The sequence below is a fragment of the Lissotriton helveticus genome, chromosome 9 (assembly GCF_964261635.1).
Source record: "Lissotriton helveticus chromosome 9, aLisHel1.1, whole genome shotgun sequence".
NCBI classification, from domain to species: domain Eukaryota; kingdom Metazoa; phylum Chordata; class Amphibia; order Caudata; family Salamandridae; genus Lissotriton; species Lissotriton helveticus.
Window position 1 is genome coordinate 1,168,583,465 of NC_136070.1, and position 26,548 is coordinate 1,168,610,012.

Genomic DNA, 26,548 nt, shown 5'->3' on the forward strand with positions numbered 1-26,548 from the left:
GCATGGGCTCACTGTACACACTTTGCACGACTACTGCAATAATTTAACCCCAGTGGTGATAAAGTGCCACAGCAGTCAGAAGTAACATTTCCTGTGAATTTAGTTTGTAGACTATAGCTGTTGTAGAGTATATTTCCATTGCAAGGTTTTCGATGCTAAACAAGCATCAATATTCCATCTACATAAACTACTATCCCCTACTCTTTGCAAAACTAATTCAATAGGTATTAGGTTAATAATTTGTAATTGTTGCCTTAGTCACTATTTGTGACCACATTGCTCATCTTGTATGCACAATTCAGCAGATTGTGGGAACAAACATTGAGAATGTTCCTTTACATTTGCCTCACTGGTCACTTTCCTTTTACACTTTTTGCACAGATCCTTAAGTTTACATTCTTATTCCGTGCAACTGACAAATTAACTGAAATTGTGTTTCTAGGTTGTAAAGTGGATGTCGTCAATCTGAATGTTGAAGCGGTGAACACACACCGATATAGGCCTGAGGTAGGTCATGAATGTTTCTTTACATAAATAACAGCTAATAGACATGATGTTTGGTACCCTGAAATTTTATGAAAGGGTCAGGTGTTTCATGCAACTTGATTTGCACATTCACGTCGAGGGTAAGTCCTGTTTTTCCAAATAAGCTCTGACACTAAAAGTCATTATGAAGAATGCTTGAAAGGCAGAGATGCAGTCTGTTTACAAGTTCCGTGGTGCAGGCGGACACCATTTTCCAATCCACATTATTACTCCAAAACTTTTCTTGACAATGTGATCATAGGGTAAATCAGTCCAAAGCCAGAAACATTGTTTTTCAAAAGGTGTTTCTTTCCTTTACTAGGGCTCCCAAAAAGCTACTGAATCTAGAGTAAAATGCACTTTAGGTGTCCATGTATTGATTAAACAAGCCAGAGCTGGCCCATTCTGTTCTAAACAGCCTCATTATATTCTACATAAAATACTAGAAAACACTGATTTGTTCCTTGAAATCCCGCCCTTCAAGAAATAAAAGGAATATCTGCTAGTTCAAAATCCCCACGCACCGTGAGGCTCCTTGTTTAGGGGCAAACTATTTCAACTTGGAAAGACTGCATACTGTAGAATGTCATTATTCAACCTTGTTTATTGTAGGTCACCCTATTTTCACGGTTTTAACAGATTTGTAGATTGGTTACAGCATATTACCTACAGTGTGTTACAATGGTTTGCTCATTGTCTCTACAGCATGCTTTGCTCTTTTTGACACAGCACCTATACTTTTACCTTTAATCATCCTTTCCACCACACAATGGAAAACCTCTAATAAATAAGAGAAACAAAGAGCACACCATTTGTAAAGCCATAATGATAAAATCTAACCGATAGAACAGGTTTTTTTTTTTTTTGTTATAATGGATTGTCAAGCACTCCGCACATTCTTTTAGAGATACAATGAGACGTGGCTTTTTTTGAAGCAGGCAGCCAACTCTTTGGAGGAAGACACAATATCCTATATACTCTTATCCTAGCGTCTACATAATTGTTCACCATGTTCTCTATATTTTCTCAGCGCTCTCTTACTCATCCCCACCTCTTTGACCAACCCACCAGATCGAGGGCATCACCCCGTCCATTGATATTGCTGCCTTACAGGCCTTAGAACTCAGCGGGAACAACTATGAATGCTCAAACTGGCAATCTATTTCTACCAACCCATTAATTATATCTGTCCAAGTCTCGCCTAAATTAACCTCCTTCATCTTTTCCACCTCACAGGGATGAGACACTACCAGTCTTTCACCTGCTGCCCCCTTTCTGGCCTGTAAGTCATTTTTACAGTAGTCTGTGTGATCGAGCACCCGACCACTCACTTCAATATTGGCCTGACCGGCAAGTTCAACTGTTGCAACCCTCAGAATAATTACCCTCATCTCCAGCCCCCCTCCATCAGTCTCCACCTTAGAACACTCAATAGAGGAATCACAGGTGAAACTGACTGCATACTCTTTGTACTGGCAAGACTTCAGAAAGGGGGACCTCTATAATATTTTCATCCAAACTCTGAAGAGGTCCACTGAATAGACTGCTCTCTAGCGCCGCCATATTAACTGGGTAATATTAATATTAGACTGCACTCAGAAACTCGTTTCCTGCACTTTAACCAGGGGGAGATCCTCAAGAAAGAATACAGTTCCCATATGTGATCCACTCTACGATTGTGACTCCATAACAGCCCTCCTCTTCATTGCTGAAGTCATTACAGGTGGATTGTTCTTCAGATTCAACCTTCTCTGCCTCCATCCTGCTAATCTCCTGACCATCCCCTCACAGCAATGCCTTTCCAGATGCCCTCTTAGATTTCATCTCAGACATTATCCTTGACCGCCAAAACATAGGACTTCAGTGACCTCAGACCCTGGTTAAAGCAAGCAGAAGTTGCTACATACTTCATCACTCGTGTCTAACCTTCAAACTCTTCATCTCCATCAATTAGTCTCTGGACCAACTCTTGATACAATCATAGTCCTCTCAATAACAGGAAATACCTTCACATGGAGTGTTCATAGCGACAACCTCTATCTCAACCTTCCTGTCACATCTATCTCCCACTGACCTAGACAGACCTATTGACCATGACTAAAATAGAGCTTGGACTAATTTTGTTACAAACTGTCTGCTAAACGACTATAGGACCATCTAATGACTTAATCACCGCCAAGGAGAAACCCCAGCCAAGCAAATGCATGTTTAGTCTGTCAAGCGATAACCATGTGACTTCACAAAGGCTAGGAAAATCATACAGATATCAATATAAATCCTGCCCATTCATATGACAATATGTGCCTCACCAGTGTACTTCCTGCAATGCAGTTCTTCCTTTTGAATTCAAGCTTTGTGTAAAATGAAGTATGGGAGTAGAAGCCCATATGATGAAGCATGCCCCCTATGGTGGGTGAGGGCATTCGTCCTGAAAGGGATTCTCCCCTTTGGAGTTTTCTGTGAGACATTAAATCTTTCTTTTTCTAAACTAGCCACATGCTAGCACAGACCCGAGTCGATTTTGTGTTATGATTACAGTTTGACAGGGGATTTTCTTTTGGTAGGTCTTAAAAAAAAAAAAAAAATTCTTCCTTCGGACCCTCCCACCCCGTTTTTTGTGTGTTCTAAAATGAAGTAGGCCCAAATGGACTAATTGAATTTAAACTGTGTCTGTTGACTTTTAGAAGCACAACAATTTGGTGTGCGGGCATTGTTGCTATTCTATTTTGGAACATTATTGCTCCTTTGTGAGGACCATTGATATAGCTGGTGCCCCCACATTCATGGCATTCATCAGCTTTGGAAGCCTTGAGAGAAATTATGAACATGTGGCCAATAATATATGTACAGAGGTAGGTGTGCGCCACATCAAATCTTGCTGCTTGTTCCATCTCCGCCTCCTTCATTACATATAACATGTTTGACTACCAAAGACCACCGCTGGTTATCCACGAGAACTAGATTTTTTCAGCTTCAGACAATCGCACCTGCCAGGAATGCCTAGCTATAGCCGTGTTGCTTCAATTGAGCCTTCTAGAAGGCTTTGTTAGATCTAGCACTCATGCTGCTAAAGGACCTATACTTTTGTTACATTTCTATAGTGGGATAAAGCATACATCATTAGCCGGGCACTTTGACATCATATCCGTTGACCAATCTTTGAAAATTCCATCACTTCTGTTCAGGGTATTTTTCTCTAGTGCCACAAAAACTGCATCTACCTTAGGTCGATCACTATAATGTGTTGAAGTTATTTTATGTGTGAATTATATCAATGGTATTGGTAATTATATTCCTAATTTACATCACACTTTTTCCCCAGTAAGAAAACAGACCAGCTTTTCCCTTGTCTTTGCTTTAGAGGGAATCACTACTTGTTTTGAATTCATGTATAGATAACTCCTATAATAGTAGCTCTTTTAACATTTTAAAGATAGCCAAAGTTTCACACCAGTTTTATCCATAATCGAGGTGTTCTCTGCAAAGGCAGGATCTGATTGGCCGCAACAGCGAGTTAATGCTGGAAGGCATTCAGTGGGTTTGAGGTCCTGCTTTGATCTTTTATCTAGAGAACGAAGAGCACAGGGGCCAGTATACACTTTTGCAGTCTTCCTTGCTATATGTTATCCAAAATATCAGGAGTAAACCATTCATGTTAAAAGGTAAAGTTTAGATGTTAGTTTGTTACCAAATTCATGGTGTCGGAACCGAATGTATTGTTGAACCTCACATGTCATTCATATATTTTAGCCAATGTGTTAATCAAATGCACAGCTATGTTTTTACTATATTTTAATGCATGATCACTATATTCTGAATTTGAATTATCGTCTTGTGGTACTCCAGATCTGCACCATCTAATGTGTCCTTTCAGGGTCCTTGGACTTCATTTTAAAGTTAAGATGGCCTGATTTGTACCATTTGCATATTCACCTGCACAGAAATTAATTGAAATACCTTGGTTGTTTATGAACATTAGAGTAAATTGTAGGTCATAACTGAGTCGATGTAATTAGTGCGACACAGCTGTTGGGGTTCTGAATATCTTAACCGCATGCGTGGGGCAGCTTTTCCCGCTGTACGCAGCGTTTTTTTAAAACGCGCGTTACATGACGAGCTCAGCTCGTCATCAGCGTGCGAGCGGCGCAACTCATGACGAGCTGAGCTCGTCATCAGCGCCGAAGTGGTTAAGAACCTCCACGAACCCTCTTACTGTTTTTTGTTATTTTTTTTGGTATGCATCTGTAGACTTGCATCCTTCATGTTTGTTTCTCTGATATGTTGTTTTGGCACCCTTACTCGCCCATATATCAGTGACGACAAACTGTGAGCCATCCTTCCTTTATCTCTGTTCCAGTATTTCTGTTCCTTTATTTCCATTTGCTTCTAAACACTTCTGTTAAATGTGACGTGTTGCCTCCGCTGCAAACCTAGAGAACTATTTAGTGAGTAAAGTTCTCCCAGTCTTCATAGGAAAATGCATGCTACCTTCTCTCACATGTAGTCCCTAGAACTCCTCTGAACTACTAGAGCCAACAGCAGTACAAGGTCCCTAGAATAATTCTTTTGATTTATAGAAGTATGAATGCTGTATCTGTCAGTCATATATTAACATTTTACGTCCTGCTTATGTAGACCTATTCAAAATCTTAGAGCTGTTACCATAAGGCTCCGGGGTTTGTTGGCTGGGCATAAAAAGAAGTAAAATGGTGGGCCTTACCTTTAACCTCTGTCACTGTTGCTGTGCCTTAGAAGTCACTGCTACAGAGAATTGTCAGATATATTACTTTTGAGTAGTTTTGGAAGAACACGAGCATAGGCTACATGTTTTGGAGAGACTGAGTGGCCCAGGATAGTCCTTATGTGCTCCCAGTATCTGTATATTTGTGTTTTCCGGATCATAACCACTTTAGGGTGGATTATGCTCCGGTTTCCTGTGTACAGATCCTAGGTTTCTATTCCCAGCTTAGATAAGCTTCTAGAAAATAAAGGCTTCTTGTGGCATTTCATGTTTGAAGGGCTTTACGAGTTGGATCCAGGAAGCCTGTATCACAGGTTCATGGTATCTGGCATGTTAAATATTAAATCTGATATCAAAACTGTATTGCATTCGGTTAAGCTCATAGTTACTCAAAGGTAAGAAAATGCACAAACTTGCATGATAATGGTACCAGATATATCCCCGAGCCATTTTTCAAACATTCTTTATGCAAGTAGATGTTGGAAAGTGGACTGTGATACAGTGGCCTTTATATGAAATCTCATGAATTTGTCGTCAGTCATCCAGGTGATACTCCTCTTGAGGAATGGCACTCGCTCGTACACCTTTCTGCCAGTTTAGCTGACCATTAAAAATTAGTTTCCCACCGACATTGAGCACCCAACAAAAATCATGGAAAGACACACATTCTTAAAGATTTATTGTCCCATCCCAGGTGAATATTTCAGTGTTCTAGCTTGTGCTCAGTTAAGTTTATTTCCCATTGCTTCATATTCTCTTACTAGGAGTTTAATTTATTATCTTTACATAGTTTGTACTTTGCATATTTGTGTGCACTATGCCCACAAATAACTATATATATATATATATATATATATATATATATATATATATATATATATATATATCTGTGCATGGGATAGCATGTTCATGCGAAGATGGTACACCTTAGCCTTTTTTTTTTTTATGAAAAAAAATAATTTGATGTCCAGGAAACTGAAAGAACAGCTCCGGTGGCTGCCATCTGTGGGGAGCTTTATTTGTAATCTGAACGTGAAAACAGGTAAGAAACTTGTTGTTTGTTACACAGAATGTAGACATATCCAGACCTTCTGCAGAAGCCCTTCTCACAGTACCTGATCACCTGTGACTCCTGTCTTCTCATCTGCCATGAACCACGAGGTGCAATTTTACACTATTACTATAAAACAATCATTCCAATCACTCCAAAATACACGCTGCAACCCGAAAACTTAATTTCTAAAATTAATTCTTCCTACAAAAGGAAAAATAAATCCATTTTAAACAAATTACCTTCACTGCAAAAATTGTTGAATCAAATCTAGTCTAAGAATTGCAAACCAGTTTAAATATTTATTCCTAATCTTTATTGCAATACAGTTTACACTTTAAAACATCAGAGCATGTTCTGTGGCCGGTATGTAGGTGAGTTATTGTCAGTCAGTCTATCTAATGGGCATTTTTTTCCATTTACATGGTATTTGTTGGAATTTGTGCAGGGTTCAAATGTTTGAGTTCAAATTTTTAAAAAAAGTAGCAAGTCTTTAGAGAACTGTTACAAGGACATTTTGTCAGTGAAGTGCAATACAGTTCTGTTATCTAACATTTTATTAGATGCTGGGTTGACCCAAACTGCCCAATCTTTATGACTTGTCAGATAGATCAATACCTGCTTCATAAAGCGGTTAAGGTGACGGTGGCAGTGTCCCCGACCCGCTTGCTTCGACCAGGTTGCCGAAATAGCGCTCCATGCTGTGTTTGCTTATATCTTTTAACTCATTGTATTTTTTATCGGCTTGTTTAAAAGCGACATTTGTATTTTATGCTGACAACTAGCACTCCAGTTTAAATTCAATATAGAGCGCTATTGCGCATAATTTCCCCACCTGATTTAATAGGAAGGGAAGCAGCTTTCTTTTCTCCTGAAGGCAGCGAGCAGCCTCGGCTCAACTCTCCTTCCTGTCCGTCCCGTTCCGACAGGGTAACTAGTACCGTTGTGCGGAGGGCGGGCAGGTGAGAGCCAGGCACTTCCAGAAATCACTGGAGCGGGTAGCGCTCTAGTGGTTTTTCTTCAGGGGCTATTTAGGTGGAGCATCAGAAATGGCGAAGCAGCGGTTAAGGTGACGGTGGCAGTGTCCCCGACCCGCTTACTTCGACCAGGTTGCCGAAATAGCGCTCCATGCTGTGTTTGCTTATATCTTTTAACTCATTGTATTTTTTATCGGCTTGTTTAAAAGCGACATTTGTATTTTTTGCTGACAACTAGCACGCCAGTTTAAATTCAATATAGAGCGCTATTGCGCATAATTTCCCAACCTGATTTAATAGGAAGGGAAGCAGCTTTCTTTTCTCCTGAAGGCAGCGAGCAGCCTCGGCTCAACTCTCCTTCCTGTCTGCCCTGTTCCGACAGGGAAACTAGTACCGTTGTGCGGAGGGCGGGCAGGTGAGAGCCAGGCACTTCCAGAAATCACTGGAGCGGGTAGCGCTCTAGGGGTTTTTCTTCAGGGTCTATTTAGCCCTCGCCCCCCCCCGGGCGCGCAGCGTTCGCGCGCAGCCGAAGACACGCCGAAGAGCAGCCAAAGAGGCGCCCCTCCGTGACCGGACGGGACTAAGGGCTATGGACCCGACCCCTTTGATTATACCATCTACAGGGACGCATTATATCCGGTATTCTGCCCAAACCGTACTTGATTTAAGGACACTACCACAGAAAGGATGTAATAGAAACTCCTGGCCATGCCTAGAAGGCGCCTTTTATTGTATTAATTGTCACTTTCAAGCAGTTCATGCAAGTCCTAGATTCAAGGCTAATCATGTGAAATTAGTACCACTAAAAGGGTTGAAGTGTTCTTCTTAATATCCGTTCCCTACCCAAACATCAGTTGGAAGTATGGGATCTGGTACATACACTTCAACCCGACCTATGTTTCCTAACGGAAACTTGGCTAAAACCCCATACTGTTCCTGCCATAGCACTATGGGTTCCCCTGGGATATAAGTTTGCACATCTAGATCGCCCAGTGAAAATAGGTGGTGGCTTAGCCATAATATATAAAGAAAACCTGAAGGTTACAATATTGGAACAAAAATATTGTTCACAGTTAGAAATAATGTTTTTTAAAATTAAAACTGCTACACGAATCTTTTGGAAAGGAGCTCTAGTTTACCGCCCACCGGGTTCTTGTGTGAACATCTCCCTTTATCTCCTAGAGCTTTTAGCCCCACACCTTAAAGCAAAAGAAGATTTCTTTCTTCTTGGTGATTTTAATATTCATGCTGATATCCCACTTCATCCAGAAACTATATCTTTGATCACTGACTTATCTACCCTTGGCTTAGAACTGCAGAATAGCGGACCCACACACATAGGTGGTCACTTTCTAGATTTGCTCTTCTCTAACTGCCCTAGAGTACGATGCTTCTCCACGGCTCAAATAAACTGGTCTGACCACTTAATAGTGGAATTTTCTCTGTTAGGAGTTGATAAACCCTATCAAAGGAACCTCCCCCCACCCATCTGGCATCGACAGTGGCACAAAGTAACGGCAGAAGAATTGCAGAGGGTATGGAAACAGCCTACTCCTGCAGAAAAGGATGATATAGAGCTTGTATTATCCAGTTTTAACAATTCGCTCATAGAAGCAATTGATAAAATAGCCCCTTTAAAGCCACATAAACAATATCCTACCTCCAAGCAGGAAGCTTGGTATACTGAAGCACTTAGAATAGAGAAGCAGGGATGTAGGAGGACAGAACAAAAATGGAGGAAAATGCGAACAGAGGAAAGCAAGAAATTATTTTATGAAGCTCAGTCCAACTACTATAAAAATATAAAACTTGCACGAAAGAACAGTCTCACTCAGCAACTTGCAGAGGCGGACAACTCCTCTAAGGAATTATATAAAATACTACAAGCATTTGTAAAACCAGTAGCATGTGAAAGCCCAGATGATTTTTCGCAACTCTTATGTGACGACATTTCATTATTCTTTGAAAATAAAATCAATTTGAATAATGAGAAAATAATGAGGGCTACCAGCCAAAAGAGCCAAAAAATTACTATTTCCACTCCCTCTACTCCGCTCACGCAGAGAGACATCTCATTGATGACGTTTCCAGCAGTCAGTGACTCAGATTTATCCTCCCTTATTAGCCACATAAAATCGGGATCTCCAGAAGATCTTTTGCCTGCTAAAATAGTTGCCCCCCTGAGCACCCTGCTTGGACCTTACATCCAAAAAATAATAAACCATTCTCTCAGGGAAGGATGTGTGCCTATAGAGTGGAAAAAAGCGGTGGTGAACCCTATCCGAAAGAATGCAGCACTTCCTTGGACGGACCTTTCAAACCTCCGACTCATCTCCCTCCTGCCATACCTTAGCAAAATGACTGAGAGACATGTGAACACTCATTTGTCTAAATACATCTTGGTGTGCGACTTGATAAGACACTTTTGTTTAAAGAACACACAAATCAAGTAACAGGATCCTGTTTCCGTGTTATCGGACTGCTACGACGTGTCTTTCCATTCCTACCAGACAACCATAGGAAAACACTTGTCCAGGCATTGGTAATTAGCAGACTGGACTACTGCAATGGCCTGTTCATCTCGGCCAATGAGGAACAATTACAAAGATTGCAAGTGGTCCAGAATACAGCAGCGAGACTTGTCCTCAATGCTCAGTCAAGGACTGCATCGCGTCCCCTCCTGGACAAACTCCATTGGCTGCCAGTTAGGCAACGTGTTAAATATAAAATCTGTTGCACAATACACAAATGCCTGCTTGGTACAGGACCCAAGTACCTAAAAGAAAAATTCAACCCCTACACTCCTAGGCGCCCTCTGCGCTCTGGTAGTCCGCAATTGATCCAGGTTCCAAGGATCAGAAAAGCTAGGCAGGGAGGCCGAGCTCTCTCCTATAAAGGCCCTATTCTGTGGAATTCACTTCCTCCGACTCTGAAACAAATTACCAACTTTATGCCCTTTAGAAAGACCTTAAAAACATATCTTTTTTCGGCTTCCTAAGATACGACATATATTTATTCATTCACAGCTCATGGTTCAATATTAGGTTTTCTGGAAAAGCACAAGCGCGGAGATACCCCTTCGTGGGTCGAATCCTGGGCTATATAAGAAAATAAATAAATAAATAAATCTCCCAAGGAGATTCTGTAAAGATCTATAGTATGAACAGGAATCTAGAAGCAGAGACTATAGAAATGGCTATTTTTTTTTCTTTTTCAGAAAGTGTCTATAAAATATTAACTAGAGAGGATTCTGTCTGATTCGAGCATTTGATGTCACCATTTTGCCAATGGCACTACATCCAACTCTCCAGAAGCACTGAACCCCTGGTGTGCACTGTCCTTGCCCATGCGCAGTTACTGTAGAGCATGGCCTCTGGCCAGGCCCTGTGCTCAACGCAAGGTGAGCATCCCCCACTAAGCACATTCTTTGTCTGTGTTCAGCGGAGGTTGGCATCAGAACCTGGTTTGTAGCCAGATCTGGCACCAAACCCTCTGTGGGTGGCCAGCCCTCGATGGTGTGAGCTGCAGGGTCTGGCCTCTGACCAGTCTTGCACCCAACACTGTTGGGGGGCCTCCCCCTGCCGAACATATCCAAAGACCAGGCCTTGCATCCAACACTTTGTACGGTTGGCATTAATAACTAAGCCTGGGTGGAATTTAAGCAAAAATCATTGGTTCTTATGTAATGGAAGCTGAGTTCACTTGTACTGTCCAATAATGCTTAGTTGGATTCACATAAACTAATGTAAAGTAACCAAGTATTGGCAAAGCCGATAGATCCCACTTTGTGTTAATGCATACAGACATGCTCAAATTCTATTTGCGTGGTTAGCACAGTAAACCCAGACCCCTTGGCTTCCCCACTGCAGTACGCTGCAGTAATTGTTGGGAAGTCTGACTAAGATGGCACCCCCCACATTGTGCGCCATTGGATTGCTTTTCGGTGAGTGGTGGATGTTTTAAAATATCAGCATTTCATTAGTCCCCTGAAAATGAAAGCACATCTGTTGCATGTATATAATGGTCCCTGGCTCGTATTTTTGGTAGAAACTTCAACATCACTAAATGCTAAGACACTTGTCCATGTGGTCACCACACTGTTTACCCCGCAAACTTTTGTTTCATTAGTCATTAATAGAGCTCCATTTTGCAATCGACTTTTTAAGAAACAAAGCGTCTTCACATAATCCTGAGGAAGATGGTACAAATAGGAGGTTGGAGACACAGTTCAGAGGAAGGCATGACTGTGTGTAGGGAATGTTATTACTGGTGAAAATCATGCAGGCAGTCACCTTTTGGTGGGCATAAAATTGGATTGATGGAATCTTGCCTCATACGTAAACTGAAGTTTGTGACCAACAAAGTATGACGAGCTTAGTGTCTTATTCTTGGTTAATGTTCCATATTCTTTTGGTAACATTCTCCTGCTACCTCTACATACATGCTTGTTCGATTAAACGTGGTATTGATTATGCTGAAGTTACCTGCTTACTTTTATGCTTTAAGAGGTAGAGGCATGAATAACCAACAACTTTAAGGGCTTCTTTGTGCGATTGGATTTTATTAACCAAATTGAATATTTTTTTCCTTTTATTTTAGAATGTGGACGTTCACCGTTCAACAGAAGAAGCTTTGCAGACCGTACCAAATCATTTGTGAAAACCAGGTTTACCAGCAAACCCTCATTTGCTTGGACTGTACTACTGCAGAATATATTGCTCAGGTGCACGAGCTGGGATGTGGCGTTCACAGCCGAGAAACTCCGATGCACAAATACTCAACGTTCCTGATACGGAGTTTAGAAAAAATATGTGTATTACTTGATATCCTGGATCACCTGAGACTGGCAGTAATAGTGGAATGTGCAAGTTTGATTTTTAACAGTATATATATTTTTATGAACCTTGGATCTGCTGAAATGTTTCCGAATGTAAATTTTCCGTTCTGGGGAGGACACATGTTTGTGAATGTTTTGGTTGGTACCTATGAATCAAAGGGAATGCTGCTAAGCTGAATCCACCGGATACAAAAACCCATGGAAACAAATGTTAAACGAGGTGTTAGAGCTATATGCAGGTAAAATAACTTGCCTGTGTCTGTTTATTTATGCCTTAATATTCAGTGTAGCTTCTACCACGTAAGTGATCCCTATAAATGATAAATATCGATTGTATAATTAACATTTAGGACTTGGTGCCGTAATATGACTTTTAAAACACTGCCTCCAAGCAATCTAAAGGAGTTTTTAAACTCATTTATTTTTTTAAACCCCAGTCAGACAACCCTGGCTGTACATCTCTTTCTAATGTCAAGTGATGCCATGAAACTTAAATTGACTGTTTTGCGATGTGGGATTCTTTTTATTGTAGGCATTGTGTTTTTCATGCACCTTTCTTTGAAGGGTTGCTTGCTTCATTGAATCTAATTTATTTAGGCGTTCTGCACTCCTTTCTTATAATTCATAATGTGACTGCTCTTGGTAAAATATTTAACTGGTCGGGAGCTTCCTGCAAAGCTTTTGATGTTTTGCACCACATCTAGACACCCATCTGTAGGTCGTAACAATGAATGCATCTCTTTGCGATTTTCCCTACTGGATGATCACAGTCCTTGTCTGCCAACAATTTTTATGGAATGATTTTTTAAACTTTACTTTTTTTATCATTGTACATGCCGATGGTGGTACCTTTAAATCTGCTTCAGTGAATTGCAAGTCATTTTCAGCAGTCCGTGCCTTGTGATTTAGGCCTTTTTCTACATTGAATTACTTAAATGATTCAAGCCTTGTCTGAAGGGTGCATACTTGTCCTCTGATGATGGTTTTCAAGGACTCAGACATGTCTATATGCACCTGGACATTGTATTTTTATGTGGCAAAGAACGCCATTGTACTGGCAAAACCTTGAATTCTTGCTTGTACTATAGTGACAAACTATTGTTTTCTTGACTAGTTTACCATTCCAGAAGTCCCCTGACTCACAACAGTAAACATTTCAAAATCTTGCCTCAGTGACCTTGGCAGCATGTAAACCTTTGGGCACTCGTAGCCTAATGCCAGATTTCAGAAGGTTGGGTTTACCTCATTCAGCGACTGCCTGGAGTTATGAAGTTGACTTCTGAAACGTCTATTGCATCAGATAATGTCTTCATTGCACGGTTGGTTACAGAAGTGCTTTGAGCTCAGGGTTTTATTTCCATATCCGAGCCCTGGCTTATGTGATACCTACGCTATGAATAAAGGCTTAAAATGCTTCTGATGAAGACAGTAGGCCTCCACCATTATTCTTTGTGCTTTACTGATAGTTCTGCCTACCACAACTCTTTACCTTCACAAAATCTTGACCATATTTACTCTAGTCTCTTCTTTCATCTTGAAAACAAGTCCCAGTTCCTGAATCAACTTCAGAATGAACTTTTGGAAAACAGGTCTGTTGTTCCTAACAATATAACATATTTTTCTATCTTAAAGCGTATCTGGCCTGTCTCTTTACCAGCTCTCAAGTGGATTACCTTATCTATGAGAAGGGACATACAGTCCTTCTTCATTCTGAACATCTACTCCCAGTCTCCGTGGACGTTTTGCTCTAAATCTGTTTGGGAACTCATATTTTATTTTGAGCCAGAGCCATTTTAAATCTAATCCTCAGAAGTGCATTCCAGTTAGCTCTGGTCAAAACCTGCTCCCATTTTCTTGTAGTGGAACACTTTTAATATAATCAAGATGTTATCACTAAAATATTATACTCACTTCCTCAGGCATTTACTTTCTTCCCTTTCTCTTTCATGAGTTTCAGGAGGCATTCTTTCCTATCTGCACCCTCCGAAGCACCAAACAGCATTTATTTCTGTGCAGGACATTCCAATTTCGGGTGCATCTCGGGAGCTTGCTTTGGTGGTGGCATATTTCTCTCTTTACAAGGCCAAGAATGACCGCAACTTATTAGCTAATTGTTTCCAGCAGATTCCGCTCATTATATGTGCCATTGTACTTTGAGTTCTGTTCATCCGCATTACTTCAGATATGAGTGTAACCCTGCTGTAAAGAATGCCCATAGGTTCCTCCTAGTCACATTCAATACTCTTAACGAAGCTGGCAGATAAATACTAGATCTGATATATATATTTTTATAATACATTTTTGGTCTGCTGGCACCCCCTCAAAAAGGAAGTTAATCTACCCACTGTTGTAACTCCTTCACTTGGTCTGTTTTGCAACATCACATTCTAAAATCAGTTTTTTGTAATTTAACCTGACTTGATACTTTGGTTGTCATTGCAAGATATATCTGTGGATGGTAGCCTAGCACAGTCTTAAATTAATCAAGTAAAGGATTCTCAGTGTTAATTGTTTTCTTATTTATCAGAATGTGCATCTTGATTGTTGGATCAGGAAGAAAATGTCAACCTGCCTGAGATATTTACTCTATCGTTAGATGAAGCCCACCACAGACCTATAGGGTTTTTTCTAAGGTTTGCAGTATGTGCTATTGTAGATCACATGTTGTGGTCACTCTAGAGTCTGGCTCATAATTATTGTAACATTTTATCCAAACTGCAGTAGTTTTCTTTGAAGAAAGAATTATGCTCTGACACGGCAGTGGTCCACACCACATGTTCATTGGCGGCTTGTCGTGATCATTGAACGGTTAATCCAAAATCGCAAACCTCCTAGCTGACCACCTAAATATTTATTAACTCACCTGCATGATGTAGTGTAATGTTTCTCAGGCCTGGTATCTCAATCAGCTCGAACATGTCTCTACTAAGTGAAATGCAGGTGCCTCTGCTGTAACTTCAATAAAAAAGGCAATACCTTTCTTACATATGTGGGCCTGCCTTGATTGTGATAGAACATTCCTTTCTGTGCCTTTCAACATGTTAAGTCAGATTCCTGTTTCGGTGCTCTTCAGTTCTGTTGGGCCTGGATCAGTGTATGCTTCCAAGGGCACCAATAAACGCAAATAACTTTTTGAAATGTGAACTGAGCGCTTCACACTTTGAGTTATTTACTTTCCCTCTTTAGTATATTTGGCTAAAAATCCAACCAAAACATATTGTCGAAAGATAATTTAAACTTTGGCTGGGATGCCTTGCATCTTTTCCTTTTGATCCTTCATAGCTTTAGAAGGTGGATTTTAACACTTAATTCATCGTTCCTAGAATGCAATATTTGTCAAATCGGATAAACTTGAACTTGGGATACCTCTATGCAGTTGATTTCCTATAGGAGCTGTCTATTATTATCTGGATGATGCATCCACCACCGTACTCTTAGGAGGACTGCCTCTACACTCCCTAATCTTTGATTTTGGTTTATTATTATTATGGCACAATACTTACAGGTGACAAGCAAAGATTGCTGCATTTCTTGCAAATTGCCCTTTTTGGCACAAAATGTGGACTACCAGCTTATCGCTTCTGGCCTTACTATTCGATTTCTTGATAGGGTCTGTGCTGCTTGTTATTCTTTCAGCTCGACTACGGAGAGCACAGCTGAAAAGAACAGTATAGGTTGTATTTTTCAACAGCTTGCACAAGGTGAATGTCTTAGTTGACCCTTTGAAGAGGTGCCGTGGGGCTAAATATCCGGCTTCTAGGGTGTTGGCCAGCTTCTATTTTTCTGACAGCCATTCTGTTTCCACATCGCAGAGGACACGGCAAGAGTAATATGAGTGACAAAAAAAGCTGCAGCAATTGTGACTGCATTTCTAATGAACATTTTAGCACCTTAGACATTATGCATTTTGTAGAGTTAAGGCCTTTTTGTGGTCATATTTTGGCTTCTATTTGTTTCCATAACCCCACATTGTCAGGCAATGATTACTAGTGGCAGGGCATTAGCAAGCAGTTGACTACTACATTTTATTGCTGGGCATGACTTTTCATCACACTAAGATACAAATCATTCAAATTGTGACTGGTTGTGGAAGTGCTAGGTGACTGAGAGATTCAACTATATACGTTCCTGCCAGATGGAGCTAGAATACCTTAGCCCACCTTACCAGGTCCCACAAAAACTGAATAGCACTTTATATATTCTAATCATTTTACATTTCTAGTATGCATATTTATGCAAATATCGATAGTAGTAACTATGTGCATCTGCCTATGCTATTGCCTTTTCTTTCGTGGCACCCTAGTTGGCATTACTGTTTTTACGAATTGAAACACTCCATTCTGTGACCACCACAGGAAACTTGTACTACTATATTCCAGTTATATTTTTGCTCTTAACCGCATGCGTGCGGCATGATTTCCCCCCGTACGCTGGATTTTGCGAAAGCGCACTTTACATGACGAGCTGGGCTCGTCATGAGCGTGCGAGGAGGCTACCCCATGACGAGCCCAGCTCGTCATGAGCGTCGAAGGGGTTAAGGCATTAAATGAATACTGTTGTAATGCTTTCTCCCACGTGTAAATGTAGACGGTCTATTAACCTCTTGGATGCTATGGGAATTCCCCTGCTGTGCTGGGATTTCGTGATCCTCATAGGTTCATGACGAGCTGGGCTCGTCATGAGCGTGCGAGGAGGCTACTGCATGACGAGCCCAGCTCGTCATGAGCGTGGAAGGGGTTAAGACACCATTAAAACTCCATTGGGCATAAGGACCCACTAAACATCTGAAAAAAAACTCCTGCTATCATGATTTAAACTAGTCTTTCTTTAGATTTGTTTTAGAACTGTGGTTACCATTCCATGTTTCACTAGAGCCATAACGTTCTGTTACTTACAACCCATCATCTGTCTTGCAGTTGTTAGTCTGTTAATGAAAGTATGTAATTTGTCAAGTTGTGACCAATGTCACATTATTTAACCGATGAACATCAGTCAGGCCAGAGACCATATTGATTTCTCACAGACAAGTCTGTAGTTATGTCAGTCATTCTGCTCACTATACCTGTAGCACTTCCTTTGGACAGCTGTTTTATGTCCTATGGCCAGCCTGTTGCACAGTATATTGTTTACTTGCCAATGCTTTCTCCAAGCCCTAGAATCGAGGGGCCTCTTGGCAGGCTGACCGAACACTGTGTAGCATCCGTGAACAGTGTTGGATTGCAAGTTGGGCATTATAGGAGTGATTGCCTCTGGATTGCAAGTTTCTCATTTTTAAGGACCCCTACCATATCTCTGAAAGCTACTGTTCCCTTTAAAATGTTATAGTGCCTAATCCACAAACATTTTGTGTAAACTCTGAATTTCATATTCGTAGACTTCTCCCCCCTCCCCCCTTTAAGTTGCTTATATACTTATAGTAACATTTTACGGTTATATTCTCAAAAAAACAGGAGTATGCTTGGAAATTAGGTTTCCATGTATAACCCTTATCCACTAAATGTAATTGTCCGGAGGGGTTGATAGTCAATAGTATTGAGTCTTGCAGATATGTGCGTTAGCACAAGCAACTATTTCTTTATTTTCACAGGGTAACATTATTTTCCCCTACCCCCTATGACCTTTGGAGGAGCGATCCTCCATTTCCCCCTTTAGATAAGTTGCTGCTTCCTTCTCTTGCATGAGTAGTTTTATTTGTGTGTTTCTAGAGTGAGACCAGGCGTGTAAAATATTTATGAATACTTACAAATCTACATATTTGTAGGTATGCCATGAAGGTTACAACACTCTCCTCTCTTACCAGTCACACCTTCATTTCCACTTCTGACCCTCCAAGTAATGTAAAAGGTTCCTGTACTTCCAGGTTTCTCTATACTGAACTCCATCTGCGAATACCCACAAATCCTGGTCCATCGAGTTTAAATTTAGTTGCACTCAAATATTTCTGAATTGAGTGCCTTAAAGGCTTATCTGTGGTTTTCATCGTCACTTAAGGTCACACTTGCTGCTTGTTGAGCATTTATGCTCTCTGTACTCCTCAAGCACTCCAACCTAGTCCAAAAGGGGACTGAGAATTAAAAATCTTTAGTGGCGAGTCACGCTACCAGCTTGCTTTCTGCTACATTTTTTTATAGGTACCAATCTGTTGGCTTTGACACTCCTGTGTCTAAAGATTTTTGTAAATGTTTTTTGTGTTTTTATTACTCATCTGCAAAAGTGAAAGTACAATTGATTTGAAGAATTAAGTGATCTATTTTACTGTATAAGTGCAAATATTTTTAAAGGTATTCTCCGTAATCAAAGGTAATCTCAAATGTCAGTCAGGTTCAGAATGTCTGTCTAGGTCATGATTTATATAGTATGTCCACTGTGCCAATGTCGACGACATTAATAGCAACTGCAGTAATATTTACATGCACTTAATATCAACCCATCAAAATAAGCCTGCCAATTTAGGAACCACAGCAAATCTAATTTCTCATTTATTGTAGTTCTTTATTAATTTACTCTTCTGGCTGCATTCTTGGCTCTTCAGTGAATTCTGTAGCTAGATATTAAGCGCATGTAGAGTTATTGTAGCCCATATTTGTTGCCCATGTCAGTAGCAGTGTTGATCCCATAATTAAATAAATAATGTACATAATGTAATATGAAAAAAAGTCTGCATCCGCGTGAATTATGGAATGCTCGTGAAAATGAAGAAAACAATCAACGTCAGATTTATAGGAATCATGCTGACCTAGCATACGTCACATTTTATGTATATTTTGTCTGCTTTGCTTCAGAAATGTCAATATGACCCAAATGTATGAGATACTGCAAGCATAATTTGCATTTCTTTGTGTATATATATATATATTTTAATAAGTACATTTTTAAATAATTTTCTTAACCAGGAATGGTGAAATGTGAAAATTGGAATTGTCAAAGAAGCCACTGATGTAAACTGTAATTACGGTGTAGTCTATAGCTTAAGCAGATATAAAGAGGCTCATTTGTCAATAAAAAACAAAGATGTTCAATCGATCCTTCAGAGCTGGACTGTTTTCGGTCAGTAGACCTTTCCCCAAACGTATAGTACGTGACTTTCTTGACTGTAGTTTTAAATTGAATTTTATATAGCGCGAACTTGCCCTGAAGACATTGGGTATCAGAGGGCTTTACATGAGCACCAGTTTCGTTAGATTGACACATTCATTTTGTTAGGTAGTTATTGCTGCTATTGTCTGTGTCCATTATACAAACCGGGAGGACCAGCCATAATAGTGTTTGTGATGCTTCAGGACACATTCACATGTACCTAAGGAAACATGAAGCGCTTCCTGAGGCCACTCTGGGCTCAGTCCTAAAAAAAAGATGTTGGGGAGAGGACTCACCAAGTTAAGCGGAATGAGTATGGCAGCACAGCATGTGACATTGCATGCGGTATCACAGGAAGTGGCATCACAACCTACGATCTTGCAGGAAGTGACATCCGATCTTAATATCTCGCATATGTTCAGCAGATCTATCATGAGTACATTTGAGCACATTACAATATTTAACAAATTAGATTTTGCATTGGGGTTGTGCCAACATATTGACTCCTACAGCACTCTCCCCTTGGCAACCCTTTGAAGCTTCTGTGTTATTGTGTGGTCCTGAAGGAGGTGATTGGATGAAATCATTGCCCACACCAAAACGTGCATTGACCGTTTTGAAGAGTGATCTCAGCTCGCAACACTACAGCGGCTAAAAAATCAAAAATGGCTTTCTGTTGTATTTTGTGCTGTGTATGTGTAGAGTGGCTGGGCCTGGATGTGAATGTAGAGCATGATAGGTGGTGATTCTGGATGTGTGTAAGAGTGAGTGGATTGATGTGTGGGGGTATCTTTGATTTTAATGCAGGTAATGTGTCCAATATTTTTGTTGTAATAGACTTAATCAAAAGTATTTTCCGGAACAAACTTGTCAAAAGTAGGTTAAATCAATTGTGGATTAGTCCAGTGGTGATTATCAAATATGATTAAAAAATAAGATAGAAGAATAAATTATGTTTGATAATTAAATTTGCACATTTAGTATAATTCTGTTTGGGGGACAGAAAAGGGGTTTACTTTAAAAAATGCAGACTCTCTTTTTAGAATAAGGCGTGGGGTTTATATATGCAATGCTCTCTAACTGAAAGGCTTTCCCAGATGCCAAATGCACCACATTGAAATAGAGATGTATTTATATGCAAGCAATAATAATTCACCTGGTAAATGCAACAGTTAAATGCATGAATAATACTAATGAATAAACAAACAACAAATGATATAAGACAAAAGCAAATATACTGGACGTCCTCAACAGAATAATCAGAAAGATATATACACTGAAAACATCAAATAATTACTTTGTATGTGAACTCTGAGGTGTTTTCTTTGTGATGTGTGAGCGAGTCAAATGACCACAGCCACTGAAACCACGCATCACAATGGCACTAGTCAGAAATAAATCACCTCCGATCTTAATACCTCGCATATGTTTAGCAGATCTATCATGAGTACATTTGAGCACATTACAATATTTAACAAATTAGATTTTGCATTGGGGTTGTGCCAAAATATTGACTCCTACATCATTCTCCCCTTGGCAACCATTTGAAGCTTCTGTGTTATTGTGTGGTCCTGAAGGAGGTGATTGGACAAAATTATTGCCCACACCAAAACGTGCGTTGACCGTTTTGAAGAGTGATCTCAGCTCGCAACACTACAGCGGATAAAAAATCAAAAGTGGCTTTCCGTTGTATTTTGTGCTGTGTATGTGTAGAGTGGCTGGGCCTGGATGTGAATGTTGAGCATGATAGGTGGTGATTCTGGATGTGTGTAAGAGTGAGTGGATTGATGTGTGGGGGTATCTTTGATTTTAATGCAGGTAATGTGTCCAATATTTTTGTTGTACTAGTCTTAATCAAAAGTAATTTCCGGAACAAACTTTGCATTGGGGTTGTGCCAAAATATTGACTCCTACAGCATTCTTCCCTTTATTTATTTATTTTGAAAGTTTTATATAGCGCGGACAAGATCCTTGCGGATATCAGAGCGCTTTACATAGAAGGAGTACATGAGGGAGCATAGTCAGACGGGTAAATCAGATGAGAAAACAGTACATCGTCAGACAAATAAATCTGAAGGAGCAAACAGTACAATCGAGTAAATCATGCATAGGGTGCAATATGATCTAACGATCTGTGCATTAAAAACAAGTAGAGGTATAATACTGTAATAAAAGGCATACATTCGCTAGTTGATAATAATCTAAAGAGGCCATTTCTTAGGGTGCTATATGAGCTAACGATCGGTGCATTATAAACAAGTAGAAGTATAGTACTGCAATAAAAGGCAGACACTCGTTAATTAATAGTAGTCTAAAAAGGCCATTTCTTAGGATGCTATATGAGCTAACTATCGGTGCATTAAAAGCAATTGGAGGTATGATACTGCAAAAATGGCAGACATTCGCTAATTAATATTAGCCTAATGAGGCTTTCTTAGGGTGTGTTCAAGTGGTGAGAAAGACTAGTCTAGTATGGCCGACAAAGAGAGAGAGAGAGAGAGAGAGAGAGAGACCAGTCTAAGATGGCAGCCAAAATGCAGGGATTACAGAGTTTGGTTTCCCTTTCTACTCTGGGAATGTCGAATTAGTCCATCTTCCATGTTGATTGAGGGGGAGAGCAGAGTTCAGCTTCTATGCTGCTAGATGGTGGCTTATCTCTGTTTTGCTGCTGCCTGACCGCTTGGCAACTGAAACCACGCATCACAATGGCACTAGTCAGAAATAAATCACCTCCGATCTTAATACCTCGCATATGTTTAGCAGATCTATTTTGAGTACATTTGAGCACATTATAATATTTAACAAATTAGATTTTGCATGGCCCCACATCACAATGGCAATAATCAAAAGCAAATCACCTCACCCAATCGTTCACTCGACATCCTTGCCAACTCAAGCTGGGGGGCCCGATCACAGCTGGGCATGGACTCTCGACTGGGACTGAGGTTCCGTTAGTCCTACAACAATACCTCTACTCCGTACGTGAGCTCCCAACCTTGGCTGTCAATAACCCTCAGCTTTATAGTCTCAAGTCTCGCACACTAGAAGGTTCAAAAGTCTTAACCTCTTTGCCAAGGAAACTTACTGGAACTGGCCAGCTTCCAGGCAAGCTTTCCATGGCAGGGCGAAGTTCCCACATTCCCTTTACACTCTCGCATGTCCAGCCTTTATCTTAACGAAGCTCACGAAAGCTTTCCAGGGTACATAAAACAATCTCTCACAAAGACAATCTTGAACGTGATTAACCCAAACAACTTGCAGGCCTTCTCCGTGCGCGCAGAAAAGCTCAAGCATGACAGAATTCAGGATGACATGAGGCCATGTCAAAGCCAATAGTAAGCACTTCATAATTCTTCCCAATGTATAACACAATGCACATTTGTGCTCCACTGCCTATTGCATCACATCCTTCACCTCTCAATGTACAACACAGTACACATGTGTGCACTACTGCTCATAACACTGCACTTTGAGACCAAAAAGTACATTCCAAACCTCTCTCTCTTGCTTTCCAATGCACATCCCAGATACTCTGTTCTTGGCAAGGCTGTTCTACTCCTTGACAGCTCCCACTGTAAGACTGCAAGATTACAAGAAAGAAACCTTAAAGTGAAACAAGGAATATGCAGGACGTCATACATTCAGGCTAGGATAAAATAACACAACAAAGTCAAGTAAAATAATGGTAGTCAAAGGTCATCACGTGGTGCCCGACCACAAAAGTACCTCTAGCACTACAGGTGTTGACGTTCAGAACCATACCATTGACTTGAAGACCTTGTTCGATGTCGAGGAGACCATCAACTGTAAGGCCACCACGAGGCTTGCTGTCAAGATCCCGATCGATGTCAAGGTGCTGCTGTAGATAGACATCGAGGTCCATAATAATGTCGAGGCGCAGACCTGCTACGATCACCATCGACAAGCAGGTCGAGGCCGGTCGACATTGAGAACCCTCTCTATATCCTCAAGACTACAAGAGGCAAGAAGGAAGAGTAGATATATTTATTCCTCTCCAGATTCGGAGTATTCAAGAACATACTCTCCAAGGGACGCTGCATGTTCTCCTCTGTCAGTGTCATCTCGACCTCCTCCCCCTCTGCCTCCTCCACCGGCGCCATTCGTCCCCACACCTAGGCCCTGATCTCGGTCTAGATCTCGCCATCATTCTAGGCACCTCAGTCACAGCTCAAGGTGCTCATCTCCAACATCCAAGTGCTACGGTCATTGACACCAATCATGACTGTCTCGGTGCAGACACAGGACACACTACGGAGACATCATCCACTGTTACAGGATGATACTCTCCAACTCTTTCAGACTCCCCACCTCCAAGAATTTCACCGGTGGATGATATCACCACTTTCCAAAAGGTCCCGGTGAGGGAGATACAAAACATAATATTGCAATGTCAATTCCAACACCAATAATCTTAGAAACCCTTCAACATAGGTCAACATCAAGACCTTTGCTGCCACTATTGCCAGGACTTTTAGAACCATCTATGGACCTCTTCTTGACACCCGCCTCTGTTAAGCCAGCTCTGCCCAGGCTTAAAACAAAATATACCACCTTCTGGAGCAGAATCCTGCCTTTCTCCGTACTGACCCAACACCAGAATTTGTCATTGTAGTAGCAGCAAAGAAACATTATGCCACTACTCCCACTTGAACAGTTTCTCCTGATAAAGAGATTCAGAGGTTAGACTCCATGGGTCGGAAGGTTTGCAATACGGTAGGTTAGACTCCGTGGGTCGGAAGGTTTGCAATACGGCAGCAGCCACGATTAAAATAGTGAGTGCAATCGCCCTGTTAGGCAGGTATTACAAGGCGTGTGGGAATCCATGCAGCAGTTTGTTGAACATCTCCTTATAGACAAGCTGGCATTCTTTGCAGAAATCCTCAAATAAAGATTACTGGTTTCCAATCAAATGATTAGTGCTGCAGCAGATACTTCCTACTAGAAGCACATGAGTACTGCCACGGCGTTGCTCTCTGAAGGCACTCTTGGCTGAGCTGGCACAAATGAAAGCAGAAATTGAGACTCTGAAGGCAGTTGGCTTAGAGAGACCCTGATCAACAAAAATATTTCCGTCTCTATTAACGTCTTTACTATACACCTTCGTTTCTAACCCCTCAGTGGGGACATCAACACACTCACTTATTGAGTTTCTAAGCATTGACAGTAAGAATGTCACCTTTATTCTTTTTACATGCTAACAGAAACACCGGTTTCATCTCTGAGTAAGTTGTGACCTGCAGATCACTAAATGAGTCTACAATATGTTTTCAGTTGGCTGAACCATGGCATCACTTTGCAAACAGATGGTATTATAGTCCTTGATAAAAAAATGTTGATTCCACATAAGACAACAAACTTTACCACCATAAGAATTATGAAACCCTTAGTTACCTTGCAGGTTATATGCAGTTGTATGCAGCTTTTTGCAGAGGGTTCAAACGCTCCACAGCTGTGTTGTCACTTTGTGACTTGTAACCTACATATTACACAAGATCGCTGCAACAACTGAATTAACCTACTAAGCAATCGCACATTGTGTAAATCTGTGGTGCACATATTGCTTTACAGTAGACTCATTAATCCTCTAAGCTATTTTGAGATATTCGGCTGTAGCTAGGTCTCTCCCTTGTGTGCACTAAGCACCTGAGCTAAGTTATCAGTATTATAAACTGATACTTGCTGGATACACATTAGTTTCTCAAGTGAGTTAGGTTAAAATGGTGTTTGTAACAAATTAAGTAAGGCAAAACTGTTTTATCAGATTTTCCTTGGCAGTGTATTTAAATCCAGAATGTTTTATATTGGGCAGTGTCAATGATTCTGTTCCTTACAATCCCTCCCCTTTCTGCCATCACTGTTTGTGGTGCCTAGCTCTCATTTTTCCCATTTCACCATTAATCTGAGTTCAAGCCAAGAGTCTCACGGCAACCTCATGGCCCCCCTGCTCAGTAAATAAGGGCTCTTAATAACTTGAAGAGGGTAGGCTAAGTGGAAGCAGAGGTCAGAACTTAAAGCAAGAACTTAACCGCCGGGAAGCCCTTTCTGGGTAGCCATGCACTCTATAAAACCCATGAATAGAATAGTAATGGACCTTCACATCCTCTTCAACAGGATGTCGGGTAAGTACCCACACATCAACCCTCACCCTACTACTAAAACCTGTATGCAAAGAGCAGCTAAACATGGGTTAGGTCAGTCCCTAACTCCTTGCAGCATGATCAGACTCTCCTTCTTCCTCCTTGCATAGATAAGACTGACAGAATTAAATGAGGAACAAAATGCAAATGGCAGAGGCAAGTCAAGCAAGGAACCGGAGGTGATAGCACCAGTAGAAACCCACCTATGTCTTTATACAGTAATAATAACCATTCACATAGCATCAGTTCTGTAAAGTATGTGGGAATACTGGATCATTTACAGGCACTATTTGTGGGCTGGATTTGGGGTTGAACTGGCCAAGGGAATTATGCCGAATTTGTCCTTGTGCCACATGGAACACAATTCAGCAGCACCTGCATGTTGTCTGCATTCTTTTTGGTCAGTAACCTTCAGGCAGCGAGAGGTTTTCTTATTTTACCATCCAGCTGAGCACAAACAAAGGCCTGATTTAAAGGGCCATCAGTTCTTCTTTTGATCAAGTATCACCTATGCTGGGAGCTATTTAGTGCCTAACACATAGATGCCAATGCAATGGAAGGAAGCAAAAGCACACAGCTTATCACCTCACAAGTTCTGTATAGAAGCTATGACTTGGAGGCAGGTTTTTTACTTTGTTCAACCCCAGTATGTAAGGGATGTGCAAGCATTGTAAGAATGCAAAATGTATCTAGGTATATGAGTAATTACACAAATAATGATTTAAATAGCACCTACCATTTGTTTATTTAATTCTTTTATAGAGCTACTCATCCCAGTGTAGGTTGTCAGAGTGCTTTACATCACACACAGACACAGTAAATAATACAAGTGGGTACATCAATGTACAGGAAATGTTACTTAAGAAAATGAAATGAGGGTTATAAGGTGTGGTAATCACGTTATCCATACTTGTAGACCTGATATGTTAGGAGTGAACTGTCAGGAGTAACCCAAAGTCAGGATGTAAAACATAACGCTGTGTTTTTCGGGTTGTCTATATCAACAAAACGTTATTAATTCCCAGAGAAGCCCTTAGTAATCTTAGATTAACACCACTGAGAAAAAAACCAATTAGGATCTGAACCAATGACTTAAAAAGTTTGCATGCAGCTCCCTGATGCTGGCAAACCGATCACTGTGCTATATTAGAAGGATTGCAACTTAGGAACTGAAAGCAACAA

The 26,548-nt window shown here is 40.7% G+C and overlaps 1 protein-coding gene across 3 annotated transcripts in view; it reads left to right on the forward strand.

Annotated features, from left to right (window-relative positions):
• Positions 1-19,154, forward strand: part of PFKFB4 (6-phosphofructo-2-kinase/fructose-2,6-biphosphatase 4) — a 305,232-nt gene extending 286,078 nt beyond the window's left edge. For 2 of the 3 annotated variants that reach the window (XM_078661631.1, XM_078661629.1), the window contains exons 13-14: positions 443-507; positions 11,894-19,154. In XM_078661631.1, the coding sequence (XP_078517757.1) occupies positions 443-507; positions 11,894-11,953 (125 nt within the window). In that variant the 3' untranslated portion in view covers positions 11,954-19,154. Of the gene's footprint in view, positions 1-442; positions 508-6,335; positions 6,428-11,893 lie in introns of all 3 variants that reach the window. The other variant, XM_078661630.1, reaches the window with a different exon arrangement.
• The last annotated feature ends 7,394 nt before the right edge of the window (positions 19,155-26,548 follow it).